Source organism: Gigantopelta aegis, chromosome 9 (assembly GCF_016097555.1).
Source record: "Gigantopelta aegis isolate Gae_Host chromosome 9, Gae_host_genome, whole genome shotgun sequence".
NCBI classification, from domain to species: Eukaryota; Metazoa; Mollusca; class Gastropoda; order Neomphalida; family Peltospiridae; genus Gigantopelta; species Gigantopelta aegis.
This window is the reverse complement of record NC_054707.1, coordinates 78569094-78592139: the sequence shown is the minus strand read 5'-3', so window position 1 is coordinate 78592139 and position 23046 is coordinate 78569094. Positions and strand designations below refer to the sequence as shown.

The following is a 23046-nucleotide window of genomic DNA, read 5'->3' as shown; positions in this document are numbered from 1 at the left end:
TTAACACTCCCTAAAGACAATATGGTCCCTTTTGAGACAATTTTGTGGGGTTTTTTTTGGGGGGTGGGGGGGGGGGGGGGGGGGGGGGGGGGATGTGTAGAATTACATTCTTGGAGAAGGGACTGGTGTGGCCAAAATGTGTTCGGTACAGTTGAACAGGGTAGGAAAGTAATGAAGATACAACAGAAAGAGATTTTAACTACGACCGAATAACTACCATAAAAATTTTGCCATCACTACTCCACGATGATGAAATGCACTACGATACTAGCAAGGGTCAAGCATCTCAGAAATAGCAGAGCTGTCAATTTTATTAAAGGGACAGACCCTAGTTTTTAAACACTCAGGCATATTTCTCACTATTAGAGTCGTTTATGATCACTGAAATCAAACATTACATATATTTTATTCTTTAGATTATCCATGTCCGTACAACTGAAGTGTTTCTGGTTATCCTGGTGTTTCTAATACCACACACACAAAAAAAACCCCAAACATTTTTCATAGTTTAAAAAACGCACATGCATCTGAGAAGTAACGGTTATGGAGTCGCGTTTAAAAAAAAAAAAATTTAAGGGTATTTCAACGTCACAGACTCTTGTTTCATTCTGTTGTATCCGAATTTATTACAGATTTGTAAATTAACCAAACTTAGTGTCCATTTTTACAGGTTGAAAGGTGAGTCTATGTGAAAATTATGCCTTAGTGTTAAATAAACTAGGGTCTGTCCCTTTAAGGTGGTGCATAATTAGAATATTAATGACGATATCGCAAATCTAGAAAATACAAGATCTTTACCATTGTGGTAGATATTTCCTTGGACGGGGCCGACTGGCATTTGACTGTAGACAATGTGATGAGGCAAGTTACAGACCGCGTCTTTAGTGTCCAGGCTAATTGGACTCTGATGACGGTTTCCACAACATGGGGCGAAATTCGGCCAGTTAAGGGGTCCTAAATTAAAGCATTCAGAAAGGACAGTTTTATCTTCATTGTTATAAATGTTTTAACACTGAATTATAGTCACTATGAAAACATTTACTTCTGCACTGTGTGAATGGAGTGCGTGAAAAATGCTTTCAAAATCAACGGCTTAGGACGAAGCAAACCACGTTTTTAACTTTTAGTTAAGCTAAATGACTAAAATTAAAACTCTTGGGTTAAATTTTTGTTAATTAAATCTGAACTTAAATTTACAAAATTATTTAATAATGTATTCAACACAGAGATAATAAAAAATAACGTGTTTAAAGAACTTTTTATAACAATATAGCATTTTCTGTCAGAGTTGTACAAAAACAAACCCCAAAACAATCCCCCACTTAAACTTAGCTAATTATATTTATTTTTTTAGATGAATTGCCTACGATAATTTCTGTTTATTTGACGATTCATGACTCAAAGTTTACTTGAGGGAACCAAATGAACTTTGCATAATACATTAACAATTCAGTTTAGATATCCGCTCAAAATCTAGTAAGAGTGATTTTACAATTTAATTTGTTTCGGATATGATAGGTGGTTTATTGTTAATCTGATTAAAATTAGCCCCACGTAGAGCTAATTTTAATCAGATTGGTTCATTGCAAATCGAGGGCAAGGTTTACCTGAACTATGGATGAGAAATAGGAAATAACTGGGACATCGCTCAGTTCACAACAGTATTTATTTGGACCTTATTGTAACAACAAACATGTAATATTTAGCTTAATTTATAATACATTTTTATTTTATTTATTTTTATTTTTAATATTTTTATTTTTTTATTTATTAAATATTAAAACTCACCAATTAAGGACACTAGGCTATAACTGAACGGATTTTCACCTCCTGAACAATAAAGACCTTTGACGTAAGGTGTAATTAGCGGATCGGAGAGTTGTCTCTTCACGTCGCGGTGGACAGGTTCAAGGATACCCAGAACAGAGTTAGTGGCCCAAAACACCAGGAACAAAAACATGTTACACCTCATCATGTCGTGAGCTAGACACTACATTCAATTTCATTATATAACAAATAGCATCGGAGATACCTATCTAGAAATATGTCAATACACACCAGGAAACGTGTGTCACGTATTAATTTAATGAAGTATTTTTCATATATTTGTGTGTTATCTAGACAACTGGGATCAATTTCATAAAACCTCGCAAGCCTAGTTTTGCACGTAAATGAATCATCCAATATATCATGCAATAAAATATATTTTCAGTAAATAAATAAATAAATAAATAAATAATGAATGAATGAATCTTTAACGACACCCCAGCACGAAAAACAGAGCTCGAACTTAACGACAGCACCGACGGCAATTGCCGTCGTTGAGATATAAATTGCCGCAGGTCGGGGACATTACTGACGGTACAAAAGTGCCATCGGTAAAGCTCCTAAATGATGGCAAAATGTTTACATCTGGTGTACATTGTCTGCCAGTATATAACATTAGTATATTTAAAATATGTCTACATACCTTTCAGTCATCTGTTTGTTTCAAAAGTCTCTCTTTTTTAAATTGCCATCGGCAGGCTTTAAATTGCCGTAGGTAGGCCGTTTCACCTACGGCAATTTTGTTTTAAATTGCCGTGGGAGACAAATTCTTAAGTTTGATCCCTAAAAAAACACATCGACTGTTGGGTGTGAAACTATGATATATGCAAACATTAAGTGATGATGAACATCAATATAAAAATGCAACTATTAAATTAAAACACAGTGTAAATAAACTGTGCAAAAAAACATAAATATCACAGGTAGATAAAATTAAAATTTAGAATAAAAGTCAGAATCACAAAGAAATTGTAATAAAAGTTCTGGATGGAATCGAAATGATTCCATCACATTTCTTCGACCAGATATATCTTTTCTAGTTTCCTTGAGATAGAATATCGTTCTTCAAAATAAAGGAATGGGTCAAGTAGGTATGACCTATGCGAGCACGACACAATACTATTTCATCCTTCCTGCACTGCCTATAGAAGGACTGCCACTCTCCCAGGATTGGCTTGACAGAATGAAGCTTGTTCGCAACTGCACCGTTCCAATCATCTTGCCAAATCGAAGAGATAAATTGATTAATACTATCTTTAAAATCAGTATAAGGCACATCAACACCGGCATGAGGCAAATCCAAAGCAGACTTGGCAGCTGAACCTGCCTTTTCATTACCTCTGATGCCAACATATCTGGGCACCCAACAAAATACAATATCTTTATTGGCAATGGATAAAAAGACACACTTTCGTATCACCATCCTAAACTGTAGCATAAACAGGAATGTAATCACGGTATCTGTCTTGAATTTTCATAAAACAAATTGTTTGTAGACAACAGAATCTATACGATCTTTCTTCAGATGCGCAAGATCAAACACAATTTTAGGTGGTGTAATACATCAAGGTGGTAAAACAAAATATGAAGGAGTTTCCAAAGTGTCTATTAAATCAATGATGGAAATTCGACCCCACCCCCACCCCCCACCCCACACACACACACACACACACACACACACACACACACACACCAAAAAAAAAGAGTAAAAAAAAGAGAAATAAAACCCCGCTTAATGCGAAGACTAAATGTAAGGATAGCAGTTGACCTGGCATCAAACAACTTCATATATTTGTTATCAAAGACCGCGATATGCGTAGGATGTTTCGGCAATGATTTAATTTTTCCGGAATTCCGCTAAGAAAGTTTTACACGTTTAGCACCGAAACAAGGTTCGTATGCATCAACGTACAAGCTTTCTACAGGAGATGTTCTAGAAGCACCAATACAAAGCCTTAGTCCCTGGCTGTGTAAAAGATCTAGCATCTGCAAGTAAGACTTGCGTGCCGACCCATATACAATGCATCCAAAGTCGAGGTTTGGCCTCACAAGAGATCTATATAACTTTTAAAATATTGAGAGCTTTTAAGCCCTTCTTTTTAACATATTTAAGATGGGGCACTGATAGCTTCCTGTCAAAAATAACCCCCATAACTTTGGTCTCCATCTCAACTGGAATCAGATTTTTGTTTAGAAACAACTGTGGATCTAAATGGAGACCTCTTTTCTGGCAAATATGCATACAAACAGTCTTTGACTTTGAGAGCCTAAAGCCACTGTCAGTTGCCCATTGATAAAGTTTATTCAAACAAAGCTGCAACTGACGTTCAATGATAATCATTATTGGACTATCTGTAGCAAATCTGAAAATCATCAACATATAACGAGCAATCCACACCAGGTTTTAAACACTGGGTGATGCTGTTAATTTTCACAGAAAATAAAGTTACAGACAGGATACTACCTTGAGGTACACCCATCTCCAATAAATGATAATCAATTTCATCTGGTCCTAGTGAAGTATCATGGGCTCGACGAAGAGCAGCATGCAAGGGCCTGTTGTATACTTCAGCATTTCCAGATGAAAAATTAATCGACTGCTTTTCAACTTTATTTCTAACAGATCTAAAGGCACCTGTACCGAAAGCAGAAGATGAATTATGAGAAACGTTGCGTGCCAATCCATTGGCAATGTCACGGTGAGACGTGACATCCGTATCAGTGACAGACAAATGATGAATTGTATTAATGGATTCTTTACCTTTGATTTTACCGATCCTATTCAAGACAGATTTCAAAGATGTTAGTGAATTCAACTTGGAGACAAAATTTCTCCAAGATGATTTCTTACTCTGTCTGATCTCTCTGCGAGCCTTAGCCCTAACAATACGGTACCCATCCAGGTTATTCTCAGTAGGTTCACGTTTGAACCTCTCAAGGGTCCTGTTTCGCTCTATGATTGCATCTTTGCAAGTATAATTAAACCATGGTTTATTAAAACGTTTTGGGACTGCCGAATTCTTAGGAATAGTTTTATCTGCAATATCCCTCAAAATGGAAGTGAACAAAGACATGGGCATCAGCAATGACAAATTGTTGCAGTCAAATGCTGCACGGATGCCGAAACTGACCTCAATTTGCCTTCGCCAATTTCCACCTTTGAACCCTTTCATGTGGTGAAACCCACCATTCTCCAAAACAATGGGAAAGTGATCACTACCACAAGGGTCTGGACCAACTTCCCAGGAAAAATCAATAAAAAGTGATGGACTACAAATAGTTAAATCCACATGCAGAATGAAAATATGTATGACTTTTATAATTAAATAAAATTAAGACTTTTTTGAGAATTGTCTTCCATATTGTTTACCTCTAATATTTACATCCTCACATCCTCACAAAGTGTGGTGACCATTAAAATTTCCAATAATGATAAACGGAGTAGGGAGCTGGGTAATAAGATCTTGCAGATCCCTAAAAATAAAAATAAAATGATTACGAGGTGGCAAGTAAATTGAACACAGAGTAATAGTTTTAAGAGCTGTAAGTTTTACAGCCACAGCTTGTAAATTAGTAGTTAATATTACTATACTCTAAGGAATGTTTTCATTAACAAGAATGGAAACACCCCAAGATGCTCTATTTTCCGTTTCTTGAAATGTATGATAAGAGGTTAAATCCTCTCATGGTAATATGATCAGTGTCCTTCAAGAAAGTTTCCTGAAGACACACTGAAAGAGGGTTATGCTTTTGAATTAAAATACTTAATTCTTCAAAATTGGGTCTTAGCCCACAGCAGTTCGATTGTATGATTGACTGAATTAGTAATCAGGAGACGTATGGGATTAATTTTAGTTTTTTCTTTTGACTTCAATCGCGAATGAATTTGAGGCAAATCATCCATCTCATCACCTACGTCCATAGCCAAATGATCAAACGAATTACCTATCGGGACAGAACGCACATCTCAATTTTCTTCAGACGTCCCGAAGGGCACTCATTACTGGATTGTTTTCCTTTTCCTGACTGAGGAGGACCACTAGGGCCTGACATCGTAGCAGCCGACCTACTTGATGGATTCTGTGAATCCAAAGAGACTTTGGGAATTTTTCAGATGTTTTTGATGTTCGTAAAGCTTCCTGCTGCTTCTGTGAAACTTCGTTTTGTTTCTGGGCTGCCTTTTTCTATATCAGAATGCTTTCGATATTTAACCTCATAGTATCGCCAAGTGATGTCAGTATTAGTTGAAATACTTCCTGTAGATATCTCGATTGCCATAGCATATGATTTACCTGCTACGACAGGTGTTTCTGTTTCCACACGTTTCCTAGCCTCAGGAAATGTCAACTGTTAAACCCTTTTCTCGAATTTCTGTCTTGCACATTCTCGCGAATATGCAAAATGGTTTCCCTTAGTTTATACAGAGAATGGCATTAGTACATATTTTGCTGTCATGGTCAAACTGACCACAACGAGCACATGTCAACTTGTTTCGACATGCAGTGACCGTGGTCAAACTTCTAACACTTAAAACAGCGTATGGGATTCGGTATAACAGATATACCGAGATATCCGGCTTTAACTGATTGAGGAAGGACTGGTGTATTGAAGGTTAAGATCAAAGTATTTGTTGAAACGAATTCATTGTTCCGACAAATCTTAATCCTTTTCACCGATGTCACACCCTGCGATGATACGTTTTCAGTTATTTCATCTTCGGCAATTCCTTCCAGACCTCTTGATTCGATTAACCACTTCGATGGATTGAGGGAGGCGATACTTTCACTGGCACATTGCACAATGTGGACTTAAGAAGACATTCTATCAGTAACGAACTACATTTTAGTATTGTAACAGATTTCGGTTTGCCAGCCAAGCCAAGCCCCTACTAAATAGCAAATGCACAAGGCCTCATCAACATTTCAACTGATGACCAAAAACGTCGGCCAGGATTTAAAGTAACAACTTTTGACTTCTTCAAATTCAAACTAGTCCTGGATTCATCAGATGCAGAGTAATCCGCAACCTCAGTGTGGACCCTTTTCAGGGTCCATTCTGAAGTTTGAGAGTCGTTTTTACCCATAATGTAAGAGTCATGAATTCATCAACCATGCCCCCACCCACAATGGAGTCCAACAAGGGACATGAAGCTGCAGATAACCGCCAGCCACTCACGCCAAGAATACATGGATGATATACTCGGGCAATAAAAAACACAAGATTCACCTGATTGACCCTAGCCACCGCCCCATGCTCAACAAATACACATGGTAATTCTAGCAATGGTTGTTCTTGGTTAATATAACAAAAGAAAAGTCTTTTGCTCTTGAGCTTGGCGTGACCAGCCGATTGATCAGGTTGGGTTTCCCTGACCACCCGTCTAACTCCAGACCAAAATGGTGTGTCACCAGAGAACATACCTGTAGATATGCCCTCAACTCAACCACCAGGATTTCATCATCCAGCAATATGGGATGCACCTCACGGCCAATAAGGGGAATTGTACTGTATTAGCCATTCTCATAGATAATGTTACACCCTTGCACCACTCAATAAATAAATAAAACATTTCCAGGACTATAGAATACAAAAGCCAATAGATTCTCATATGTTTATTAAATTTATTTTTACACCTGTGTAAAACATGGAATAACAGAAATAAAAGGTAATAAAGTATACAATAAATAGACTGTGTAACAAATGGTATGTAGAACAGTATTAAAACATGGACAGTACTGTAATACACTGAAGCACAGTTATGTACCACTATTCCTGCTCAACATAACACATACAACACAATGGACGGTTTAAGAAGAAATGTCTCAAATAAATCAATGTAATATAAGTCCACCTGGTTATAACTGTGCAACATATTCAAGATGGCCATCATGATATGCAACTAAAAGAAAATACAGTGAGAAGCCACCTTACATGTGAATTTTTACTAGCTAAAAGTCACTGTGGAATTTGTTGTTTAATAAATGATATGATGGGTCTACAAGAATATCCTATGATGTCCAAACAGTCGGTATTATAATGGTTGTGTAGGTCAAGGTCACAATGGCACACTAAATTAAAAACCTTTAATTATGGTAGACCATTATAAGTAGTTGGTAATTTATTTTTTCTTAGGCATAAATATTCTGCGGTAGCAGTTGTAATTATTAAAATTTTAAAATATCACATTACTAAAAATGTGACATTACAGGTTATTCCTGTGGACCCTTCATATGTCGTAGTTTATAATTGGTTTGTGTCTAGCAATCAACATTTTATTATACAATTGGTTAAGATAGGGGGCTGGAGGGGTTGATTTGCCCGAAATTTTACCCAGATAAAAACTGCCCGAATTTTCCCCACTGTTTTGCCCGAATTTGACACAGACACACAACCTCTCTAGTACAGGCACACAACCTCTACAACAGTATCAGACACACAACCTCTCTAGTACAGACACACAACCTCTCCTCTAGTATCAGACACAACCTCTCTAGTACAGGCACACCTCTCCTCTAGTATCAAACACACCTCTCCTAGAAAAGACCCACAACCTCTCCTCAAGTACCAGACACACCTCTCCTCTAGTACAGACACACAACCTCTCCTTTAGTATCAGACACACAACCTCTCTAGTACAGGCACACAACCTCTCCAATAGTATCAGACACACAACCTCTCTAGTACAAAACACACCTCTCCTCTAGAACAGATCCACAAACTCTCCTCAAGTACCAGACACACCTCTCCTCTAGAACAGACCCACAACCTCTCCTCAAGTACCAGACACACCTCTCCTCTAGTACAGACACACAAGTCCTCTATTATCAGACACACAACCTCTCCTCAAGTACCAGACACACAACCTCTTCTCCAGACATATATACTATGTTCCAATACCATACAAACACCTTCTCCAATACCAGACACACAACCTCTTCTTTAAAGTCTGAACCATTTAGTTAAAGGGACACGCCCTAGTTGTTAACCATTACGCCGTTGTTTTTGCTATTAAACCCATTTTTTCACAAATAAAATTGCACTTTACTTGCCGTTTATTATTTAGAATATACATTTCCATTCACCTGAAGTGTTTTTTGGTAATCCTGGTAATCCTGGTGTTTGTAATACCACAAAATGCATTTTTTGTATTTCATAAAATGCCACAGGCCTCTGAGAAAAAACCGTGAGCTGACAAGGTCTAATCTATTTTTAGAGGGGATATTCCCATTTCAATGTTACAGACGTTGGTATACCACGTGACCATTATCATTTTGATTCGGTTTGTTTTCTCGTGCACGGTTCACGCAATCAATATCCGATTTGTTGTCGTTTGCTTGTTTTAATTTGTGAGATTTTTCTTCACAGTTCGTGAACATTTTCAGTAACAATAAAGTTCAGACAAGTATGTATCTCAATACAAAACGTTACAAACCCTTAAAACCAAACATTTTGTCCAGACACAAATTGTGGAAAAAACATTACAGTGACACAGATTTCACAGGGGTGGATTGATATGACGTAATCTAACGTCATGACATTCGCTAAGGTATAATGCACTCATCATGATATCAGATTAATTACTTAGGAGGCTTCCACCCCTCTTGAAGAGTATTCCACAAAAAAGCAAAACGCTTGTTATTTTGCGTATGCATCTCGGCGAAGTCGATATCGGTGACATCGTTACAGTCTCATATGTGAAATCTGTATCACTGTAATGTTTTTTCCACAATCTGTCTGGACAAAAAGTAAAGAAAATCTAACGGTAAATAAACAATAGTTGTTAACAATTTGGTTCGGACTTTAGTGTCAGACACACAACCTCTTCCAAGACATACACCTTCTCCTTCAGTACCAGACACACCACCTCTCCGCTAGTATCAGAAACACAACCTCTTCTCAATGGCCACAACATTAAAGTCTTCAGACTATGTGGAAGCCTAAGTCAAAACTTTAAATGTTTTATAAACACAGATCCTGGCATGTACTGTACATAAAAACTGGACACTTTGTTAAGTGTTGAACTTAAAATGAAGTTATATAAGCAGTTTTTGATGATCTATATAATAAAGACCATTCTGGAGGTGGCATGATATGAAGCTAATAATACATTAAAAGAAAATAAATTAACAAATGGACGGCATATTAAACACCTGTGGAAAAACGAGGTGATTTCAAATAAAAATAGAAAATGAAATATCAATAATAAATACACATTGTGATATCTTACAACACACAACAATGCTTGAAGCAAAATAGTAAAAATACAGTGTTCATATTACACAATACAGCATGTATATACAAAACATTTCATGACGTATTTTAATAAAACAGTTAAATGTTCTGAAATTCAAAACATACAAAATGTTTAAAAAAAAATTATTGTTTTGTTTTTGTTTGCTAAAAACAGACTCCACATCTTTAATGTTCAAAATAAATGTACTACAAAAGTATATATATTTTTTTATTTGGTATTTTAACCACAACAATTCATTTATATTCCTGCACATAATCATCACAATTTATTATTAAAGGGACATACCCTAGTTTCAACCCGTGAAAGTTAACACTAAGTTTAGTTAATCTACAAACCTGAAACACATTTGGATAAAGTTACAATTGAGCGAAACATGAGTCTGTGACTTTGAAATGGTGAAATACACTCTAAAAACGGATTAAAACTCGACTCCATAACTGTTACTTCTCAGACGCACGTGCGTTTTTAAAAATATGAGAAATGCATTTTGTGATATTAAAAACACCAGGATGACCAAAGACACTTCGAATGTGTGAAAATTCATATCTAAACCATAAAATCTAACTAGAGTATGATTTCAATTATCAAAAAACAGCTATAATACTCAAAAATATACCTTAGTGTTTCAAAAATTAGGGTATGTCCTTTAATATGCTGAACCTGCATTTCACAAAAATCAACACCCATAACATTTCTAAAAAATAATTAAAAATTGTACTCTGCAGTGAGTAGTATAAAGAATTGGGGTCCGTGTTTTCATACCCATTTTAATACTACAATATCCTAAACGGTCGTTGGCTATGGCATGTGTTATAGTAATGTCAAAGCCTATAATGGTTTTACAATATCGTAGCACTACGATAGCTTCGAAAACCTGTAAAAAGTTCTATGATTATACATGAACATTAGAACAAAATAAATCATTTATTGAAATGTGTGATTTGTGTTGTCATGATTGATCATTCAATTTACAATATGTTTGTCTGTACAGACATACAGACAACAGACAGACAGACACACAGATCACACTGAAAGCCCAGCACTATCAGCATCTTGTCAAGATTCTTGAATAATTACATAATACTGAAATATCAAGTTTTAAATTGTCTTGAAATAAAAATATTAACAAATCCTCAGGCCATCCTAAAACACTGCTTGATGATTTGCTAAAACCTGACTCGTGTAATACTGATGTACGGTATACATCATGATTTACCTTTTAATAAAAACTTAATTGAAATTAACTGAAGCAGATTTATCACTAAGCCCACTTGGTAATTAAAGTTAACACAGATAGGTCAAACAAACAATAATAAAATTACTATCACCAATCAAGATAACTTTTTGTGACTGAAGTCAATGTAATCACAAATAGTATACATATATAAAACAAAACAACTAAAAATATAAGTGGTAACAGAATATAAAACTGAGAGGTACACAGAACATGAACTAAAGGAAGAGATGTTAGTATACCGTTAAAATCATCTTAAGATACATGCTACTAGTAAACTGCATGCTGATAACAGCTTACAGGGTTGTGGATCACTTATGACAGGCAAATACAAAAGGAAAACATGTTTAATACTACTTAATGTTAACATGCATAATATATATACATTTTATGCATATTAAGCTTAATACTGATAATGTCCTATTTATATGAATGTTTGCATATACACATGTATTTTGTGTGTGCATGTGTTTATGGTGTTTGTGTGCATGTGTTTATGGTGTTTGTGTGCATGTGTTTATGGTGTTTGTGTGCATGTTTGTGTGCATGTGTTTATGGTGTTTGTGTGCATGTGTTTATGGTGTTTGTGTGCATGTGTTTATGGTGTTTGTGTGCATGTGTTTATGGTGTTTGTGTGCATGTGTTTATGGTGTTTGTGTGCACGTGTTTATGGTATGTTTGTGTGCATGTGTGTGTGGCATGTTTGTGTGCACGTGTTTATGGTGTTTGTGTGCATATTTGTGTGGTGTGTTTGTGTGCATGTGTTTATGGTGTTTGTGTGCATGTGTGTGTGGCATATTTGTGGCACGGTTGTGTGCATGTGTGTGTGCATGTTTGTGTGTGGCATGTATGTGTCTCTATGTTTGTGTGTTACACAAATAAACACTAGCAAAGACTAGTTTGCACTATTTGTACCCGTGTTCTCTATTATAAACTAGTAATTTATTTTAGTGCTTAATTCTATCTATGATTCAAGCACATTGTCGTGGATATGTAACTCAGTTGCTCATTATTAAATCTGTGGGTGAGAGGAAACATCGGAGGCAAGGGATCTGGCAATGCACTTTCCCACAGACAGGACAGTACACACCATAATCTCTGATATACAAGTTTTAAAAAAGTATTGTTTTCGTACAAATGCCGATGTAACAATTTAAACTGTTATCATATAAATCATGTATAACAGTATAATATTCTTGTCAGAATGCCTCATGTCAAAATCTATTTTACACACACACTTAGTTATAAATATTTCAAGAAAATATTTTCTGATGCCTCACATCTCTCTCCACTTTATTAAACATACAAAGTGAAAGTAAGCAAATGCTGACTATAAACACATTTTAAAAAGGGCTAGACCCCAACATACATTTAAAAGCTTATATGGGGAGGGGGAGGGGGAGGAGGGAGGGAGGAAATCAAGAGTTGTTACTGACCACTGACTTAGCAATTAGTACATCAGAAAGTATAGTCATAACATGTGGTGCCATTTCAGTCTGTTATTGTTATGCACATTATAGAATAAGATGTTTTTCTCGTTGCTTTTTTTGTTTTGTTTTTTAAATGTAAATGAAATGATGGATTTCTGAAGTTTTTGTTTTGCTTGATGTAGGAGACAGATCATTAGACAAGTCAAGACTGATGACATGTATTTTAACTGGGCTGAAGATCTCACTGATTTGGGCACAAGGACTTTTGTCTTTTCTGAGCTCAGGAAGATTATTTTAATTCACTGATTCAATATACCATCATTAACAGCTGCTGGAGAGTTGTCAATATTCACAAATGAATTTCGAGTTATTTTAATCTAATTAAATTTAACATTACAGTAGTTTTGAGGTGAAATATTTTGAGGTCAGCATGTTTGTACTTAATTTGGGCAAAAGTATTTGGGGTATACATGTATGTATTTTGAGCACAGCGTTTAAATATAAAGCCATGCTTAATTAAGGTTTGTTAAGATTGTTTGTAAATATGACACTGTAAATAACTACCATCCAAGGATATAGACCTGGTGACCTTACTTCCAAAACCATCACAGATTTTGCTTTGATTTTATAAAGGATATTCATTAAAAATAGAACTTATTATTTTCACCTGACCATACTCAAAACAAGTATAAAATAAAGTTATTGATAGAAAACTCTTTCAGGAAATTATCACACATACTGTACTATGGATTCAAGAAATGTAAATCCAAAAACAATTGATAGATATTTTTTAAATCTAAAAAAACTTAAATAGTTCATGATTGCAAAATACTATTTATAGTCAGCTTTAAACAGAGAAAAGTTTAACCACTCATTAGTCAAAATAGTCATGATTATAAAATACTATTTATAGTCAGCTTTAAACAGAGAAACATTTAACCACTCATTAGTCAAAATAGTCATGATTATAAAATACTATTTATAGTCAGCTTTAAACAGAGAAACGTTTAACCACTCATTAGTCAAAATAGTCATGATTATAAAATACTTTACTATTTAGTTGGCATTGAACCTGCACACTATCATCCATAGTTTCAAAATTATATTATATACAAAATAATTTTTAAAAAATTAATGTTTTAATTAGCATTTAATCAAAACCTTACCTTGATTGTCTTAATAAGTCACATGATTGGAAAACCAAACGTGGCCAATATAACACTTAAACAGTAAAATCTACCTTGAAAATGTTGTTGCTTGGGAAATACACATTATACATATATGAAGAGTTCATTTATTTGCTTATTGTACAATAACATGTGTTTATACACAAGGTTAGCATTTACATTACTATCCAAGCACAAATTATAAATGGTACTCCGAATGGCTGTGTCTACAGTATCTAACATGCTATTACTAGCACATGCATTATAAGCCTACAGTATCCAAGGTTCCCAAGAAGTGGGCCTTGTACAGAGCTATTAATAACTCATCCCTGGGACATCTTAGTGGAGACTGCATCACTGATTGCTTGCCAGTCACGTGATTGGGTAGTTCATGGTTTTCCAAAAAAAAAATCCTTATGTTTTTAAAAATAAATATTTATTGTTCTAGATCATTGGTTTTTCAAGTGTTGGTGCTTGTTACTTTGGGCATTGTTTTGAAAATTATTCTTGCAAGATTATTCTAAGAGTGAACAGAAATTCTTTGGAAACAGTGGGGGTTGTGAATACAACATACTTAATGGCTGCGTTTATTTTTATTATTTTAAAAAATTTCAAAGTTGCAAGTCTTGTGAAGTGGACTAACAATGTGTTAAACAAAAATGTTTGAGGGAGATAGTAGCTATCTGCAATGGCTACACTTTGCAGCACTCTTACTAGACCATACAAGAGAGTTCGAATAACTGGACTGCAAATAAATTGAGAATAGTGGAAAAAATGGCAATTCAGACAGCAGCAAACATGACGAAAACAGACCTCAAGAATTTATTTGAACTAAACACTCAACGTGGAAACAGACCAGTAGAAACACATAATTCAAGAAATGACAATATGCGGGTGAGTGAAACAAATGTTTGCACCCGTAATGACGAAGTAGGCCAAACTACAAGCGACAGTGGCAGCGTAAAACTATTTCAACTGAGTTTGATACACCATCTAGTGATGTTAGTTGTAACTCTATAGCAGAACCAGTCTTCAATATGGCGGTGCCCATCCAAAACAATATTATGTTGCAGCAAATTTGTTTTATGCAACAGCAGATGATAGCAATGCAACAGCTTCCAACGCAGAGCAACACCAACTTTAATGCCATGGTTAACATTAAAGGACCACAAACATTGGTGACAGGGTATGAAGAGATGTCGTGTGGCAACTTCCCAACTACCAGTACAAACACAGAAGTGCCTATGACTGTAATGACACAGCAGTTCCAACAACATACAAGTATTCCGGATATGTGGACAAGGAACATTTGAATTTGATACACAGGATCACAGGTTGTCAGAACATTTAATACTGTCAAAATTTCTCACAGCATATGGGAAACATAAAACAATAATGGGAGAGGTGTTTCCCCAAAGGCGTAATGAACTTGATCTCTATGAAAGTTTGCTATTAGACATTCATCATACTCATGGCAAAGTATTTTTACGATTATCATCAGCTTTTCTCTACAAAATGTGCAGAAACATTAAGACTGACTGGCATAAAAATTGACAGGTAACTTGTGGATATCAAGTTGTACAACAGGGTGACATCTGGTCAGAGAATTAAAGCCTGTCAACTTTGTTCAAGTGTTTTACACACAACTTGGCAATGTAAACGATCAACCAATCACAAAGCTAAAAGTAACATGTATTTCGAGAAATCTGTAAAAGATACCGATAAGACAGGGAAGGAAAGGAATGTACTGCGGTGATAAAGAAATGTGCAACAACTTCAAAAGGGAAACGTCATGTACACGCCCAACCTGCCCATACCTGCACGTGTGTGAAAAATGTATAAAGCAATGACATAAAGCAATGTCTCGGCTGTCCAATCAGTTCAGTGGCTGCTACAGCACAGAAATGACCAGCAGCTTTTTATGACAGAATTCAACAGAATTTAGAATTAAGATATCACCAAAACAAAGAATTTGTTCAATATCTTTGCAATAGTTTTGTGTATACATGATTTTGACACTGATTAAGGAATGCAACATCGGTAACAAAGAATGCAAAAATTGGAATCAACAATGAAACAACGGGACATCCCAGCATTAACAAATTAATAAATAAAGGTGATTGCTCTTTGGAATATGTGAGAATTGATTAAATAATTCAAACATGTGGAAAGGGGGCATGGCTTTGCAAGACAGATATATCAGATGCTTTCAAATTATTACCCATGAAACCAGATCAGAGGCATTTATTTGGCTTTAAATGGAACAGTAAATATTATTTTTACAAACGACTAGCTTTCAGGTGCAGCAGCAGTCCCAAATTGTTTGATCAGTTGTCGGATACTATCTGTTGGACTGCACACAATAACTATGGTATTCAGCACTCACTTCACTTGTTAGATGATTTTCTCATGATTGATCCAGCAGATGCTATGGGGGAGAGAACTATGGTTATTTTGTGCACAGTGTTTCATAGGATGGATGTTCCTCTTTCAAAACCCAAAACAGTGGGTCCAACTACCTGTTTGGAATACTTAGGGATAATTCTGGATACACAGACTATGGAAGCAAGTTTACCAAAATAATGTACATAGTGCTGACTGACCCCAAATGATCCCAAGGACAAATGTTATGTATTTTATGTAATGTGTATTGATAGTATTATGTTCATGTGTAGTATTTATACATATAGTCCTAACATTGTTGTTTTCATATAATGTTTGGATATTATGTTATATTACTTTTGATTTTAGTAGATAGACAATTTTATTCATCTTGACTTAGTGTTGAGTATAAATTTTAAAATATGATGCACACCAATTTCCGGATTTTGGGGTTAGCGGTGAAAGCATACCGATATTAGTACAAATCTACAACAATAATGTTTTTTTTTTAAAACACAATCTATGCCCACTGAAGAGGATGTTAAAACTGTACTTGTAAGACAATGTTTTTATCAAAATGACATAAATGGAGATACAGCATTTTGAAAATGAACTCTTCATATCTGCATTTTTCATAAAATTTGTGTGTCTATGTCGATACAGTAGAATCTCAGTCTAACTTTGTGTGTAGACAGACAATCAGATGCACAGCTTTATGTAGATATGTAGATCCAATTTTGTTTGGCAAATACTGGTAGAGCAGAACAAAATTGTCTCCTGCATTATACTGCAAAACAGCAATAAATTAAACTTATAACACCAGCAACCACCTAACTAACTGAACATGTGTACACACAAAACATATTATGCTGATCCAATCCTGATTGGCAGATTTCTGCTGGAGCAGAACAAAGTTGCATTATACTGTAAAACAGTAGTAATAAATTAAACTTAAAACACCAGCATGCCTCTAACTTACTGGACATGTGTACACACAAAACCTATTACGCTGATCCAATCCTGTTTGGCAGATTTCTGCTGGAGGAGCATTATATTGTAAAACAGTAATAAATTAAACTTATTTTAAAATACCAGCATCCACTGTAACTGAACATGTATACACACAAAACGTATTATGCTGATCCAATTCTGTTTGGCAGATTACTAGTTGAGCAGAAAGGCGGAGTTGTCTCCCTGTCGCGGGTAGGAATGCTGTAGTAACCGCACTCCACGAGAGTGCTCTCAATCATCGACTGCATCTGTTCATACGTTATACCAATGTCTTTATAGTCAGGGTCCCACTGATGGGTGTCTGAACACAAAAAAAGAAGCAAACAATATAGGCAAAATACAAAACATACATTGTGAAAAATTGCTAATGGCATTTTTTTTTAAACTGCCATGGAATCAGAAGAACATTAACGTAACAGTGACAATGGTAAATTATTCTCGTAATTCCAATTAAAGAGAAGTAACTGACCCCAATGATATACTAATGCAATACAGTGATCAGAAAAATAGTGAATGTTTTGGCAATTTTATTAATTAATCTTTTACAGCTGAAGCAGGTGAGGTGAGGTGAGGTGAGGTGAGGTGAGGTCAGAGTGTTTCACATGCACATTCAGAGCAATCTGGACAGGAAAGGGGTGAGGTGGGTTGGACAGGAGACCACCTGTATTGACAGGTGCTAGGGAGCACCAGCAGTCTGACTGGGGCCGGAACAGGTGAAGGGTGATCCCAAAAACTATAAAGCAACAAAACCTTATTTGTATACACACCATCTCCCTAAAAATCCCCATCCCAAAATGATTCCAGTTGAAATAAAGAACTATGCAAGGTTACATACATAGTGCTTACCCAAAAATGGATTAAATCCAATTATATGGTTGATATAAACCAGTAGTATGTAGATACATGATGTTATGAAATACTGTTGTGTTCAAATTTTAAATATCTTAAATACATGTAGATAAAATGCACGTTTGGTGTTGTAATACACTGCATATGTCAGTTTTATTAGAAAATGGTAACATTACTGGCAGTGGGAACAGATTTGGTCCAAGAGAATCTGAAGATTACCTTTTGCATGAGCGGTGAACATGAAGGTCTCCGTGTCCAGTCCGGAGTGCGGTCTTCGTCGGGAGTTTGACACGGGACCCAGATTGAGGTCAATCATATCACGAGATCCTTCGAGAAGCTGAAAACCAACAACAAAATGCAATGTGCCGAATTTATGAAGCCTGTTTTTCTTAAACACAGATGTTTAAGCATGGTATATGTATGTAGTTAATGCATGTAAGATATAAACATGCTTTATAAATTCGGCTCTATATGTGATGTGTGTCTACTCAACTTCATGATAAACACAGAGTAAATAATATTAAACAGCCACACAGATTCTGGTCAATAATATGATGAGATCGTTTGAGAAGATAAAAACAACTATTTATCTTCTCAACTTCATGAGCAAATGTATTAACATAGTGTAAACCAGCAACCTAAAGGAGTATTTTTGTTTGTTTGGTAGAAATTAGGATTTGTTCCCATAGTAAGAAACGGATGGAATGGGGAAGGGAAAAAGCTGAACTTTTTATAAAATGTTAAGTCTAATAATAAAATTAATTTTAAAAACATTTATAAAAATTATAAAGAATTAAAAAAAAATTAAAAAAAATTAAGTGCACTGGTTCAAGTTTAAAACTTTGGGCGCAAATTTAAACAGGTCATCAAACAATAAAACATGGACTAAGTATTTTAGAAATATTGTCTAAAAATTAAAGGTAATATTAACAAATAGCCTCTTAATGTGAGAACATGATATGTCTTTCATTTTAACATCTTTTCCTCAATATTACCTTCTTGAGTTCATTCTTCAAGTTCATCGAGTTGCTCTGTGGGGAGAACAGGGCTCGTTTGTACTGCTCGATCATCCGACGATTACAATTTGGACCCAGTGTGGGTGGAAGCTGGAAATAATACACAATCAACCTGAGTGTACTTTCAACTTCACAATAATGTATCTTATTTGGAAACTTCTAAGCATGTTTTTAATTAATAAAAGTCACTCTGAACCTTTAACAAGAGATGAAAATGGCCTTGGACAAAACTTTTCAAGATGTTGAAAACTAGAGGGTTTAACATGAGCTTTCATCAAAGAACAAGGACAAAACTGTTTGGTTTTTTAGGAATACCAGAAAAATCCACATGTTTTCATCAGTGCAAACTCCTCAAAACTGGACCCTTAGTAAACCAGAAATTCCTCAATAACAGATGCTTTTCATGGTGCCTTTCTAAATATCTTGGTCCCATGGCAGTCTGGTTTAGAGGGGTTTCACTGTGTATTTGTTTCTGAATAACTGCTGATCTATTTATACTTTATATGGCTGCTGTTTGATCAATCTACCATATAACCAGAAATTCCTCAATAACAGATGCTTTTCGTGGTGCCTTTCTAAATATCTTGGTCCCATGGCAGTCTGGTTTAGAGGGGTTTCACTGTGTATTTGTTTCTGAATAACTGCTGATCTATTTATACTTTATATGGCTGCTGTTTGATCAATCTACCATATAACTGGAAATTTTTGTGGTCTTAATTTTTCGTGGTTTGGGGTATAAAAACATTTCAAGGTTTCTTATTTTCATTGTTTGCCAAATCTAAATTGAAAGTGATTTTATTTTCGAGTTTTAGCAAGTCTATTTGCGAGAATACTTGCTATTGTTGATTAAAGTTTCACTTCGGCTGCCAGTTGTTCGATACTACCGACGTGTAAAGTTAAACAATAGAACAGTCACCTGTAGCCTAACTGGCCACTGTGATACCCGGTATGCGATTCGACAGACAACTGATCACAGTCTTTGATTTTGTGTAAAGCCAATTACGACGTATGTGTGAACAAAGCACTTAAGGACGCCATGAAGTCTAATTTTACCACATGGTATTCAAATCGGGTTTCCCTGGCTATGAAACACGGCGAAGTTGTAACGGATATCACGATCGAAATGCGTACTTCGGCGATAAAACCAATTCATGCAAGGTGGATTATGAAAGTTATGGCAGAATTAAAAATACGCCAGGAAATGTTGAAATCTGCATTCATCCACCCCAGAATCTCTGATGCAGTGCGGGCGGACATTGACAAAAACAATATACGAAATTTAAAAATATTTCATTATGTTCTACAAACAGTGAGATTCACACAATAACTTTTAAAAAATTCTAACTTGTTGTTTTGACTACACTATTCTCTTGTTGTATCCGGTGGACTGCGCATGACAGGAAATAAAATGTTCCGGTAAATTGTCAGTGTGTTATGGTTTTCACAATAAATATTTTAGTTAGAATTTGTTGATTTTTTCAAATATTTTCAAGGATTTATATTTTTGATGCCAACTACTTACCCTCGAAACCCACGAAAATAAAAATCCTCGAAAATTTCCGGTTATATGGTATCATGTTCTATTTACCTGTGATATGTAGATAGTTTTATGTAACTGGTGCAGCAGTTGAATAATGTTCTATTTACCTGTGATATTTAGATAATTTTATGTAACTGGTGCAGCAGTTGAATAATGTTCTATTTACCTGTGATATGTAGATAGTTTTATGTAACTGGTGCAGCAGTTGAATAATGTTCTATTTACCTGTGATATTTAGATAGTTTTATGTAACTGGTGCAGCAGTTGAATAATGTTCTATTTACCTGTGATATTTAGATAGTTTTATGTAACTGGTGCAGCAGTTGAATAATGTTCTATTTACCTGTGATATTTAGATAATTTTATGTAACTGGTGCAGCAGTTGAATAATGTTCTATTTACCTGTGATATTTAGATAGTTTTATGTAACTGTGATATTTAGATAATTTTATGTAACTGGTGCAGCAGTTGAATAATGTTCTATTTACCTGTGATATGTAGATAGTTTTATGTAACTGGTGCAGCAGTTGAATAATATTCTATTTACCTGTGATATTTAGATAATTTTATGTAACTGGTGCAGCAGTTGAATAATGTTCTATTTACCTGTGATATGTAGATAGTTTTATGTAACTGGTGCAGCAGTTGAATAATGTTCTATTTACCTGTGATATTTAGATAGTTTTATGTACCTGGTGCAGCAGTTGAATAATGTTCTATTTACCTGTGATATGTAGATAATTTTATGTAACTGGTGCAGCAGTTGAATAATGTTCTATTTACCTGTGATATGTAGATAGTTTTATGTAACTGTGATATTTAGATAATGTTATGTAACTGGTGCAGCAGTTGAATAATGTTCTATGTACCTGTGATATTTAGATAGTTTTATGAAACTGTTGCAGCAGTTGAATAATGTTCTATTTACCTGTGATATTTAGATAGTTTTATGTAACTGGTGCAGCAGTTAAATAATGTTCTATTTACCTGTGATATGTAGATAATTTTATGTAACTGGTGCAGCAGTTGAATAATGTTCTATTTACCTGTGATATGTAGATAGTTTTATGTAACTGTGATATTTAGATAATTTTATGTAACTGGTGCAACAGTTGAATAATGTTCTATTTACCTGTGATATGTAGATAGTTTTATGTACCTGGTGCAGCAGTTGAATAATGTTCTATGTACCTGTGATATTTAGATAGTTTTATGAAACTGTTGCAGCAGTTGAATAATGTTCTATTTACCTGTGATATTTAGATAGTTTTATGTAACTGGTGCAGCAGTTGAATAATGTTCTATTTACCTGTGATATGTAGATAATTTTATGTAACTGGTGCAGCAGTTGAATAATGTTCTATTTACCTGTGATATGTAGATAGTTTTATGTAACTGTGATATTTAGATAATTTTATGTAACTGGTGCAGCAGTTGAATAATGTTCTATTTACCTGTGATATGTAGATAGTTTTATGTACCTGGTGCAGCAGTTGAATAATGTTCTATTTACCTGTGATATGTAGATAGTTTTATGTAACTGGTGCAGCAGTTGAATAATGTTCTATTTACCTGTGATATGTAGATAGTTTTATGTACCTGGTGCAGCAGTTGAATAATGTTCTATTTACCTGTGATATTTAGATAGTTTTATGTACCTGGTGCAGCAGTTGAATAATGTTCTATTTACCTGTGATATGTAGATAATTTTATGTATCTGGTGCAGCAGTTGAATAATGTTCTATTTACCTGTGATATGTAGATAATTTTATGTAACTGTGATATTTAGATAGTTTTATGTAACTGGTGCAGCAGTTGAATAATGTTCTATGTACCTGTGATATTTAGATAGTTTTTTGTAACTGTTGCAGCAGTTGAATAATGTTCTATTTACCTGTGATATTTAGATAGTTTTATGTAACTGGTGCAGCAGTTGAATAATGTTCTATTTACCTGTGATATTTAGATAGTTTTATGTAACTGGTGCAGCAGTTGAATAATGTTCTATTTACCTGTGATATGTAGATAGTTTTATGTAACTGTGATATTTAGATAATTTTATGTAACTAGTGCAGCAGTTGAATAATGTTCTATTTACCTGTGATATGTAGATAGTTTTATGTACCTGGTGCAGCAGTTGAATAATGTTCTATTTACCTGTGATATGTAGATAGTTTTATGTAACTGGTGCAGCAGTTGAATAATGTTCTATTTACCTGTGATATGTAGATAGTTTTATGTACCTGGTGCAGCAGTTGAATAATGTTCTATTTACCTGTGATATTTAGATAGTTTTATGTACCTGGTGCAGCAGTTGAATAATGTTCTATTTACCTG

At 35.0% G+C, this 23046-nt stretch overlaps 1 protein-coding gene across 1 annotated transcript in view; it reads right to left on the bottom strand.

The window, feature by feature from the left end:
• Positions 1 to 13665: 13665 nt before the first annotated feature.
• LOC121380402 (serine/threonine-protein kinase Nek10-like) overlaps positions 13666 to 23046 on the bottom strand; it is a 50758-nt gene continuing 41377 nt past the window's right edge. The window contains exons 29-31 of the mRNA XM_041509196.1: positions 19149 to 19259; positions 18373 to 18490; positions 13666 to 17605 (exon numbers count right to left, since the gene is read on the bottom strand). Coding sequence (XP_041365130.1) covers positions 17427 to 17605; positions 18373 to 18490; positions 19149 to 19259 — 408 coding nt within the window. The 3' untranslated portion in view covers positions 13666 to 17426. The remainder of the gene's footprint in view (positions 17606 to 18372; positions 18491 to 19148; positions 19260 to 23046) is intronic.